The 12,543-nt window shown below is 38.8% G+C and overlaps 2 protein-coding genes across 2 annotated transcripts in view; one reads left to right on the top strand and one right to left on the bottom strand.

The window, feature by feature from the left end:
* The window catches only part of LOC109919526 (toll-like receptor 3), a 20,953-nt gene extending 19,132 nt beyond the window's left edge, over positions 1-1,821 (top strand). The window contains exon 5 of the mRNA XM_048593896.1: positions 1,003-1,821. Within this exon, the coding sequence (XP_048449853.1) occupies positions 1,003-1,821 (819 nt within the window). The remainder of the gene's footprint in view (positions 1-1,002) is intronic.
* A 10,210-nt stretch (positions 1,822-12,031) lies between these two features.
* Positions 12,032-12,543, bottom strand: part of LOC125481939 (erbin-like) — a 193,217-nt gene continuing 192,705 nt past the window's right edge. Inside the window, exon 8 of the mRNA XM_048593886.1 lies at positions 12,032-12,052. Coding sequence (XP_048449843.1) covers positions 12,032-12,052 — 21 coding nt within the window. The remainder of the gene's footprint in view (positions 12,053-12,543) is intronic.

Here is a 12,543-nt window from a genome sequence, read left to right as displayed (position 1 = left end):
CCGTGTTATCTCAGATTCTCCAACATCGGCAGTTCCTACTATCTCATTATCTGTCGTGATTGGAACCAGGGCCAGGCGGATCTCATTGACTATGACATCCTTGATTGGTGTTGTTAACCTGGGCCAATGAAGGAGCCCTGGCTGGCAGATATAAATAGGACAAGAGGAGGTCTCCTCAGTCTAGGGACTAGCTTCTGAGCTGGCTGGTCAAAGCCCATATACTGTGTGCCTATAAATATAGGGTGACTTGGTGACAGGATACCGGCCTCTGTGCAGTTATTTAGTTATCCTTTGACAGAAGAAATTCATCCTCATCTCTGTCATAAATGTGCAACCACTTATTCTGAGATTATGCCCTGTGGACTTAGACTGTCTAATTTCATGGATGTCATGGGCCGTGCATAATTATTGTGATGTACAAACAAAACTACACCAGTGGTGGTGCAACACATTTTAAATATTTGCTTCATATCTTTCGTAATATATCATAGATTTTCAGTTGAGGAAAGATGCCGAGAGGAGGTGATGCTTTCTTTTTTGCAATAGTTTCCAATTTATTGTCTAAGACTAAGAAAATTCCTTCTCCTATCAGATGCATAAAATTTCAGCTGAATGTATTGTCATACAGAACACTGATCGAGCAAAGCAAGTTTAGTATTTTGAGTGTAAACACAATTTGTGCCTAATGCTCGATCAGTGGTTAATGCATGTATTGTGCTGTTGAAGTGTTGCTTTGTCTTATTAGTATACAATTTTTAATATATACCCTTTCTAAATTTGCTACTGGTGTTGTGAAAATCGAGTTTTTATGGGCAGGGATTTTTGTAAGTAACTGGCACAGGTAACTGAACAAACTGATGAATGCAGAGACATCCTGTTAGGTGGCTTGAGTTAGCGCTTGTCAGCACCTTCGAAATCTGTCATTGAAAGCTGTTTTCCATTGTCATTGTTTTGTGTTCTTTATAAGTTTGTTTTCTAAACTTTTCCTGTTTCCTTTCTAAGTTGGCTTCTTGTCGAAGGCTCAATACAACAGCCCATGTTCTCGGGCATCATCGTTCACCCTGTCCAAATAAATCTGCAGTCAACGCAACCACCAATGAATGGATATCACTGACTGTTGGACTGTCCCCAGTCAACACTACAGCACCTACACCACTTCCTTTTCCCAACAGCCTGCTGTCTGATTTAGTTACTACTTTATCAGTCACGTCCTATCAGTCTGACCCAACACCCTCAACAAATACTGCTTCCTATGAGAAATGGAGTAATTTCATTCCAGTCACGTCATCAAAGAATCTTCCCAGTTCACCGAAAAGTCTTCACCATCCAGTTTGTCAACCATTGTCCCATTCTGTCTTACCTTCACCCATTTTTTCATTTCACACAATGCCCCATGGATATGATGCACACATAAAGCAGAAAGCAGAAAAACCTCAGGAATCCCCTCAGACATTCAAAATTCTTCCCTCCCTCAATGGTAGAACACCCAACACTATGGAAGTTTCTTTAGTTATTACAGAGCCATTTGAAAGTAGCTCTCCAGAGAAATTGCTGCAGGTCAGGGATGAGCAGGAACTTTGTGAAGAATTACAGTCAATCATTGATGGAAGCCAGTCAAAGAGTGATCAAATTAAACACACATGTTTCCATGGGCATCCAAACAAGGAACTTCCAGAACTCTTTATAGAGGAAGATCCTAGTGAGGCCTATAACGCACCAGAGGCACATAGAAAGAAGCCAGTTATGCCTGATGATCAGAAGGCAGCAAGTATTGAAAATGAGGTACAAATACCGCGGAGAAAGAAACTCGTTCTGAAATAATTTACTTCTCATTTACTAAATCTAGCCAATTACTTAATTCATATCTGAAAAAAAACTGTGTTTTAATCTTTTAAAGTGTATTTTAACTTAAACATGGAGTTAGCTCATTTTTTCTCAAAAGTAGCATGCAGTTGTTGACCTAAGGGACTTCACCTTTAAGAATAGAGATAAATTCATGCCAGTGTGTTTATAAATAATGAATGGTGTGTGCTAATACCTGATGTTAGGACGTATTCAAACATCTATCTATTTATATATTGCATGTTTTTATGTTGATTACCACAATAGCATTTCTGAAATACATTTGTAAGTTAGATGCAAGTCAGTAGACAATTAAGTAAGAAATGGTGCATTGGTTTCAGTTTGAAAGTAATTTGCCACAGTTGGTCCTTTTTTTTGTTATTTTCTCTTTCAACTCTTCTCTTTTTGTATATACAGACGGTAACATCTGGAAGTGACAAAACTATTGCTTCTCCTTCCACACTTATGCCTGCTGCATATCCATTCCCACTGTCAAAGATCTCCTCCTCAATACCCTTCTCTTCACCTTCACAACTCCCTCAAAGGCCCACATTCTGCACCAGATCTTCCAGTCAGGAAGTTAGGTTTCCAAAGTTGAAGGTAACTTGGATCACATCAAGCATAAAATAACTCAAATGCCTGGAAATGAACTGCACAACATGTTGTGGTTAAGAAGCTTTTATCTTGTGTTGTAAGGTGGTAACCAGTTTATAAAAACATAATAGTGAGCTGGAATAGTAACCAATATCACTCCATGGAGAGGTGTAGTTGCTTTCGGTCACAGTATCCTGGGCATCTGCAAGCAGAGGTCATGCTACTTCCAACAGGGATATAGAAACACTGCCTAGGGCTTTCCATCAGTTTAAATGGGTAGGGGCTAAAACATTTTGAAAGGTGCTAAAACAGATTCTAAGTTAGATTTTTTTTTACAATAACAGGTAGGTAAATTCAATCATTAAGAATTTGCAGATTGCTGAAAAAAGACACAATTTGTTGAATATTTTCATAAAAACATAGAAAGTAGGAGAAGGACTAGACTTCGCGGCCCTTTGAGCCTGCTCCACCATTCAGTATGTTCATGGATGATGATCCAATTCAGTACTAATCCCACCTTCACCCCATACCTTTTGATCCTTTTAAGACATTAAATCCCATGTCTATCTCCTTCTTGAAAACATTCAATGTTTTGGCCTCAGCACTTTCTGTGGCAGAGAATTCCACAGGCTCACTACTCCCTGGGTGAAGAAGTTTCTCCTTATCTCAGTCCTAAATGACATCCACAATATCATTAATCTGTGAACTCTGGTTCTGGATTCCCCAGTCATTGGGAACGTCCTTCCTGCATTTAACCTTATCTAGTCCTATTAGAATTTTATATGTTTAAAAGAGATCCCCCCTTTATTCTTCTGAATTACAGCGAATATAATCCTAACAGATCCAGTCTGTTGACATATCTCAGTTCTGCCATCCCAGGAATCAGTCTGATAAACCTTGTTTCCAGTCCCTCCATAGCCAGAATATACTTCCTCAAATAAGGAGACCAAACAGCACACAATATTCCAGGCTTGCTCCTATTCTCGAATCCTCCCGATATGAAGAACAAATACCATTTGCCCTCTTCACTGTCTCGTGCACCTGCACGCTTACTTCTTCTCAATGGTGTACAAGGTTTTGTTGCACTTCCCCTTTCTTAAACTATCACGATGCAGATCTGGCTTCTGGCTACCAAAGTGGATAACCTCACATCTATCAGCATTCTGCTTCATCTGCCATACATTTGCCCAATCACTTAACTTGTTTGTATCACACTGAAGCATCTCTGCATTGTCCTCGCAGTTCACCCACCCATCCATCTGAAAACTTGGAGGTAGTATATTTAGTTCCCTAAATCGTTAATATATATTGTGAATACCTGGGTTTGATCACTGATCCCTGAGTAACCCATTAAGCACTGGCTGCTACTTGGAAAATTACTTGTTTATTCCTACTCTTTGTTTCCTGTCCACCAACTAGTTTTCTATCTTTGTCAGTGCACTGCCCCATGTACGTTAATTTCAATTTGAAAACATCAGGACAATTCACAAGAATATCTTCACAAGAATATCAAGGGAAACTAGCATTTATACCGCATGAGAGAACAATTCTAAATGACAGACGCATTGCCATGAAAAATGCATCCATTAATACCTGCTGACAGTTAACTGCTAACCTTTAAACCCAGCAGATTTACTCTTTACAGGTTTAAACTTTAAACAAAGCCCTTCATTTAATTTTCAATTGATATTAATGGGTGCATTCACCATGGCAATTTCACTGCAAATCATTGTCCACTTTGCAACCAATCAACACGCTCTTCTCATTTGGTATAAACGTTCATTTTCCCCTGGACTTGCTATTTCTTCCAATTGTCCTGATGAGTGCAAGCAAACGGTTAGAAGGAAATAGGTCTTTGTTCCCAAGTGATTGTTAATTAAGGAATAAGGAGGAATTCAGGAGATCAAGATAGCTCAAAACACCAACACAAGGAGATATTAAAACGAATAAAAAGTGCTTTATACAAAAATAAATTAATGGCTTTCTTTCTTACCTCCAATATTGATTTTTTTTACCACATCACATTAAAATAAGAAGGGATTAAATATATATGTTTTCAATAAATATGAAGTGATAGCTACCAACCTAATAATGTCATAATTGCTGACAGATACAGAAAATATGATTTTCTATTTGTTAGGTTTGAATTACTTGACTCGGAAAGCAGTTGCAGAAATCAGACTTGAAGCTGACAGTATTTTGACAGGAATCTCAGAAATCAAAATTGCAACCAAAAGCACAAATTTACAGAATAATGAGAATGGTTTAGGTTACCAACAGGATTCCACACATAGAGAGCTCTCATGCTCAATACAGGAAACATGCTTATGATTGGAAACAAGGTGAAAAGTCAAAAATTGTTGTCAGCTAGAATCTTCAATCGATTGGGTTACTCATAATAAACAGAGAGATTACAATTTGTCTTCAATTTATTTTTATGTAGATACGCCAGTAGGCTTTTAGGACCACCACTGAAAACAGCCATGATCTTTAGATTAAATGAGGGTAAAAAGGTTTTATGAACAACCATTTGAAAGAATAAGTGGCTGTATTATCTGTGAAAATTGAATCTTTACATACTATACCTACTGTAAGCATCCCTGTAAACAACATTACTCTCCTCAAAGGATATTAATCTCATTTCACCACATTCTATTCAATCATTCAAAATGTTTTGAGCTCCCACTTAAGTATCAGCATGTATCTCCTGCATAATTTGGAAAAATCATTTTGCAAATAAATGTTTGAAGACTTTGTACTTTTGCTTGTATAGCAAGCACTCTCCTTTCATCTCCGAGATCTGGGTATTAAATTGGGATTTTCTCATGGAATGAAGCTCTGCATGGCCAGTAACAGAAATAAGTTTGGGCCATTTTACTCCAGCTGCCCTTGAGGCTACAGCATAACACACCACAAATTAATTCCATACCATAAAAGCTAGAGAAGTCCCAGATTCACTCTATTGTTCATTGATATTAATGGCTGGAGACAGTTAGCAGGTTACCTTTGTTTATGGGACTGCTGGATTAGGGTGGGTTGAATCAACCAGGGTTTCTATTCCTGATCCATTGATTACTGTTGGAAGTACTAACATGTGAACATTGGGTGAGTATAGAATGGTGTGTCCAATCAAGTAGCATGTTTAGACTATTTATCAGGATTGGCATATCAATGATGGCCATTTGTTTGAGATAGTAAAGCAGCCAATAGCCACAGAATCATATTCTAGCAGAGGATTCAACCTGTTGAGAAGAAGGTAGTAGGCAAAATAAACAATCTAAATTGGTGATATGAATGACTTAAAGCATAAAGCCCAGACAACATGTGCTTTGAATAAGACAAGGATATGATTCACTTTGATTCCAAAGACGTTGTAGTTTTGGTGTGAATTAGTTTTGTTTTACATCAGTTGTGTAGTTAAAGGGTTCCTGAAGCTTTCAGCCAGAGTCTGATCCATTCTAACATCAGTGTAAAAAGGAATGAGAATTTCTGCAGAGGGTAGTCTCACTCACATTCACTTTGCTGTCACTTTTTGGCCCCTTGACGCTTTTATCTGTGCTCAACTTGATATACTATCTTTTGGAAGCCAAAAATATTTTGCAATAATCTTATTTGATTTAGATTAGGCAATTCCAGTCATACTTTGTGTTTCCAGCATTTCTGTGCCGGAATGTTTGTGCCTTCATATTTCTGATATTTTTCCTAAGTGGTCTGCTCTTTTAAAATAACTTTAACTCTAGGCAGTCAGATTGCACTTTTGTGGCTCTTGCAGACTGGACTGAAGACTGATGTAGCTATTGTTGGTAAGCCTCCTCGCAGCCCTGTGATGTCTAAGCGATCCTGTGGTTCACCTGTCAGGAGTAGCTTTTTACCATCTCATAGGGTAGGGGAATTGGGAAAGTGTATGCCAGACACGCGGAATTGTTTTCCTTTTTATTGCTGAAGTGTATTTGTGTGTATTGAATTAATCTTTCTTTCTTTGACTTAATGTCTGATGCATTTTGTATTTTACTGGAGTGTTTTTGTATTTTAGGATGTCCTGTTGTGACTCATCCCCTCCATGCCTCCACCCTAACACCCCACCATGTTGTAGTGTGCTCTGATAATATATAACAATGCAGGTTACAGCAAGAATTATATGTAAAATCAGACAATTTTCAGAGACCTGATAGAAGTAATCGTGAAAGAACATTGAAAATTGAACAGAGTATGACTCCGCCATCCACTTATTTGTATATTAATTGCTTTCCATATCGAGTTAATTTTAAAATGACTTTTGCTCACAGTCCTTTTCTGATTCTGCCATGACTTTAAGGTGAGTTTATCTGTGCAAAATGACAATTGTCCTTGCTTTGAAAGCTGTACATGTTTGGAAATCACAAATATACCTCGTAACCATGACTAAATCATTCTATTTTCACATTAAAACCATTAATATGTTTCCTTTTAAAAAGGAGCGAGGAAGGACAGGGAGTAGCAGAGTGCAGGGTCGGGAATTAATAGGGCTTCAAAGAACAAGCTGGGAAGTGGAGTCCTGTGGGCAGTAAAATCCGACGGGACGGTCAGGATCGGTTGCTCATTTTAGCAGCTGGAGAAAAGACAATGGATAATCCCCCAGCCACGTTTTGCATTTTTTTCACATGCCCAGATGACGGGGCAATGCTCCATGTGTGGTTAAACAAATGCTGGGCAGCAGAAATAGTGGCCACTATGTCACATTCCAATAATAATCAAAGGTGACTTTATAGAGGTTTATAGAATCATGAGGGCTATCGATAGGGTTAATGGTAGGTGTCTTTTCCCCAGGGTGGGGAATTTAAAGACTAGGGGGCATATGTTTTAAGGTGAGAGTTGAGAGATTTTAAAAACACGAGGGGCAATTTTTTTTTTACACAGAGGGTGGTTCGAGTGTAGAATGAACTTCCTGAGGAAGTAGTGGATGAGGGCACAGTTACATTTAAAAGATACTTGGGTAAGTACATAAATAGCAAAGGTTTGGAGGGCTAGGAGTAGGCAGGTGGGACTAGTTTAGTTTGGGAACAAAAACAGAAGTTGGTGGAGAAACTCGGCAGGTCTGGCAGCATCTGTGGAGAGAAATCATAATTAACATTTCGGGTTGAGAGACCTTTCCTCAGAACCCGTCAGAGTTATGAGGAAGGGTCATTCAACCCAAAACGTTAACTTGGATTTCTGTTTTCATTTATGATTTACAGCATCCGCAGTTGTTTCGGTTTTTAGTTTTGTTTGGGATTAAATTCGGCATGGACTGGTTAGACCGAAGGGTCTGTTTCCGTGCTTTATGACTTCGTGCCTCTACGTCTGTTGTTATGAAACCAGCAAGTCAGAAAATGAGCAGCAAAAATTCAGAATGATGCACATCTCACCCATAGAATCAAGAAGCTATCTATCCTGCTTTAAGTATAGACAAGCACTCTGCCTCCACAAAATCTCCAGGTCTCCATCCACATCTTGTGATGTTAGAAATTAGAATTCTTTTCTTAAAAGAAAGATGCATCGCAAACTAGAAATACATAGATCTGTTACGGTAGCACGTGGTCAGATAACTTTCTTCCTTTATTCTTTTGTGGGATGTGGGTGTCACTAACAAGGCCAGCACTTGTTCAGAGGACAGTAAAGAGTCAACCCCATTGCTGTGGGTCATGAGTCATGGGTTATTGCAAAAATCTTGGTGAGTTGCTGCACAGCATGTGGTAGATGGCACATACTGCTGCACTGTGTGCTGGTGCTGGGGGAATTAAATATTAAGATGACCGATGGCTAGTCAAATGTACTGTTTTATCCTGAATGACGTTAAACTTCTCAGTTGTTGTTGGAGATACATTCAGCCAGACAAATGGAGAATATCGCATCACACTCCTAACTTGCCATTCGTAGATGGTGTAGAGGCTTTGGAGAGTCAGGAGATGAGTCACTCACAATAGAGCTCCCAGCCTCTGACCTGTTGTTATAGACACATGATTTAAATAGATGGCCTGTACAGTAATATGGGGTGGGCCATTGAGGACTGCGATCATGAACAATGTGGAGGCCAAGTCATGAATATATTCAGCAAAGAGAGAGAGATATTTTTAGATTCAAAAGACATTAAGAGGTATAGAGAGAAAGCGGAAATATGGTATTGAGATAGAGGATCAGCCATGATCATATTGAATGGCAGAGCAGACTCAAAGGGCTGAATGGCCTACTCCTGTTCATAGTTTCTATGTTTCTATGTAATGCTATTGAACATAAAGAAGGGATGGATTCTTGCTTGTTGGAGATGGATGTTTCATGGTATTTAACATCCTTGCCATTTTAAGGTTCAGGAGTCACATATTTCCCAAAATAAGTAGATGAGAATTTAAGTAGTTTTAAGGAAGTTTATAAGATTGTTGCGAAGCAACAATTTAAGTATGATGTATAAGTTAAATAAACAAGAAGGTGTATAATCCATGATAGGCAAGAACAGCATACTGAACCTAGAGGTGAAACAGAATGTGTTGACATCTGCAGCTTGTGCTGGCAACTTACTGCTCTCAAGCTGAAGTGTTAGGAAACTTTCACCTCTCCTTCCTTCATCTGAAGAAGGCAGCTTCTTGTTGAGAACTGCCTCCTACCTCCAAGCATCCATTAATAAAATTGATTTCCAGTTGTTTGCCTTACGTCAACCATTTGTTTGAATCCTAGACATTTAATGTCTAGAAGGATTTAGTGGTGGGGGCGCGGTGGAAGCAGGTACATTGCTCCCTTGTCTATCACTTTACCACAATGTTATTTTTTAGCTTACCTTGTGCTGGGAGCTATTTGCTCACCTTTATTAGACACTAACATAGACAAGAGGGTACAAACCACTGTGCTGTCTTAGGAATCGCATCATCTGGATCTGGTGACCTTGATATTTCTAGGGACTGTTTGTGGTTTCCAGAGAGGTAAAAGATGGTCTCACACAATGTCTGTTAACTCAATAATAATTCAATAATAGATTGAAAAGTACAGTTTTGTACATCCTGTGCTGGAATGTCATACCAGTCCAGCTGCATGAAGGCTGATTCATTATCTGAGGCATTGGTTGCAATTTGAACTGAACCCTGCACTTCTGACCCTGTGATGAAGCAGCTCATGCTTATGCTACTCTGATGGCCTTCTGCACTGATGCCCTGGGCCTGAGATGATTGAACTTCAACAACCACAATCCTTTCCCATTTAGGAACAGAAAGTGGGAGGAGGGGCAGGGCTCATAACAACATCATCATTCCAACCTTTTGTTGCTAATTGTTGAAATTCTAATTTTCAACATTCACTTAGGAACATAAGCCAACTTTTCTGTTCTTTTTGGTAATAATGAATTGGAAATTTTAGAGTTTTATGTGTTTTAGTACCTTATTTACCATCATAGCGTAAGGGAAAGACTGAGTCATAAGATTAACATTAACAAGGTGTGAAAGGGAAATCATGTTTATCCAATTTATTGGAGTCCTTTTAAGTAGTAACATGCCTGTAGATGTATTGTACTTAGATTTCCTGAATTTAACAAGGTGCTACATAAAGGAGTATTGTACAAAGAAGGAGCTCATTATGTAGGCAATAACATATTGGCTTGCAAAGGAGATTGGATAGCTGGCTGGCAGAAAACAGAGTAAGCATAAATGGATTGTTCTTAATTGATCAGTGTAATTCTGTCAGAGTATGGGCTTGTGCCTCAACTTTTCAAAATTTATATCAATGACTTAGATGAGGGTAGAGAAGGTCTGCTAGGTAAATTTGCAGGTGACACAAAGATAGATAGGAAAGTATGAGGTTACAAACCAATGGATAGGTTGAGTAAGTAGGTTGAGTAAGTGAGCAAAATGTTGGCAGATAGAGGATAATATGGGAACGTACAAGGTTGTTCACTTTGGCAGGAAAAATGGGAGAGCAGCATTTCTTGAATGGGGAAAAACTGCGGAATTCCGAGGTGCAGAGAGATCTAGGTGTTCCAGTGCATAGATCACAAACATTAGTATGCCAAGTTCAGCAAGTAATTAAGAAAGCTAATGCAATGCTATGCTTTATTAAAGGAGGAATTGAACATAAAAGTAAGGATGTTCTGCACCTGTTATACAGGGCATTGGTGAGACCACATCTGAAATTCTGTGTGTAGTTTTGATCTTATTTAGGGAAAGATATAATTATGTTGGCAGCAGTTCAGAGGTGGTTTACTGGATTGATATCTGGAATGAGTGAGTTTTGTTAAGAGGAAAGAGTGTGTTTGTTTCTCCTGAAGTTTAGAAGAATGCCAGGTGACTTGTCTCAAGTATCCAGAATGGTCTGGACAAGGCGAGCATAGAAGGATCTGTCCTCTTGTAGGTGAGACCAGAACTAAGGGGCTCTGTTTCAAAATTAGGGATCAAACTTACAGATACAAATATGAACACTTTTCCTTAAGAGGGCTGTTTGATTTTGGAACACTCTGCCTCAGAAGGTGATTGGGTTGGGGGATCATTAAATATTTTAAAGCAAAGGTAGATAGATTCTTGTTAGGCTAAGGCTTCAAAGATGGGAATGTGGAAATGGAATTGTTCTATCTTTTTTCTTTTAAGCCTCTGATTCTTCTTGACTTAATTGAGGTATGAAATCTGAAAGGGGTGAGTATTTTGTACTGAAAAGTACTCCTCTGTCTGAAAATGTAGCTCTTAAGGAATGAAGTGCTTATTGAAATACCGTGGAGTTTGCTGCCTCCTGAACTCCTGCCATTTTGAGTCTTCTTCCTTAGTGACGTAAATTGAAAAATATCGTATGCATAGAGAGCGGTTATTGGACTTGAGTTTGGAATAAATTGTGTGCAGAAGCTATTTCAACCAAGAATACATACCTGCTAGTTACAGGATGTTGTTGCTTGTATTCAAGAGTCAACCACTGGTTCAACACGATTTTCCTCGAAATTGAGGAATTAGATGAGTATGGTGAAACATTCTGACTTTCTGGCTTGGGCCTCTGTGTGTTCACTTTAAAATCTTTGCTTTCACACTGCTCAATGAAAAATGGTTAATGAGGAGAGACAAAAATACATTTGTTTGGTAGGACAGATCATGAATATTGCTGAGAAGAATTATGTCGTTGAAGCTTTTCTTCTTAAACTTATTGAGGCAAACACAAGAATGCCAAATTTCAAGTGATCACAACACTTTGTACCACATTAGAAAAAGGTATTGGTTGATTTGCAAGTTGACTGTGATTGCCCAAAACATTGTCGTGGAGAATATAAGGAGGAAATCTAGCAGCTTGTTCTGGAGCTTGTTCTTTTAGTTGTTGATAGTAGGCAAAGTACGGACTAGGAAGGATCACTGGACCCAAAACATTAACTCTGATTTTCTCTTCACAGATGCTGCCAAACCTGCTGAGCTTTTCCAGCAGCTTCTGTTTTTGTTCCTGAAAGTACAGAATGCACTCAACCAGCCTATATTGACCAGGCACAAAACAAAACACTTAGTGCTAGACATGATTCTGTGATGAGACAGTGCTTGCTGAACAGCACTGACTATGCTAAAAGCCACATCAGCAATTAATTTAAGATGAGCTCACAATGTGCCTTATTTATTCACTAAGCGACATACATTCATATACAGGGGTCTATTCTCTGCAAACAAAAGACACTAAGTGTATTCAAAGCTAAAATAGACAGATTTTTAATCTGTAAGATAATCAAGGGTTATGGAGAAAAGGGAAAAGTAGAGTGGAGGGCTATAAGATTAGCCATGAGCCCATTGAATGACAGAATAGATTCAATGGGCCAAATGGCCTACTTCTGCTACTATATCTTATGGTCTGAATTGTTCAAGCCTTTTTTGAATTACTGGGAGACTTGGGGAGGTACAGACCTCTGTTGCTTTCTTTTTGACAACACCTCAACCATATAGAGTCATTTAGTAGCCTTTTATTCCATTAGTGTAAAGAGTGATTATTCAAAATATGACATTCTTGTACTTTTCCTTTTGAAAAGCATTGGCAACATTTCTCTTTTCAGCAAAAGTACTTCAACCATTGATAACAAGGTGTGGAACTGGATGAACACGGCAGGCCAGGCAGCATCAGAGGAGCAGAAAAGCTGACGTTTCGGGTCTGGACCCT

The sequence above is a fragment of the Rhincodon typus genome, chromosome 3, assembly GCF_021869965.1.
Source record: "Rhincodon typus isolate 14 chromosome 3, sRhiTyp1.1, whole genome shotgun sequence".
In the NCBI taxonomy this organism is placed as follows: Eukaryota; Metazoa; Chordata; class Chondrichthyes; order Orectolobiformes; family Rhincodontidae; genus Rhincodon; species Rhincodon typus.
This window is presented reverse-complemented; position numbering and strand designations above follow the sequence as displayed.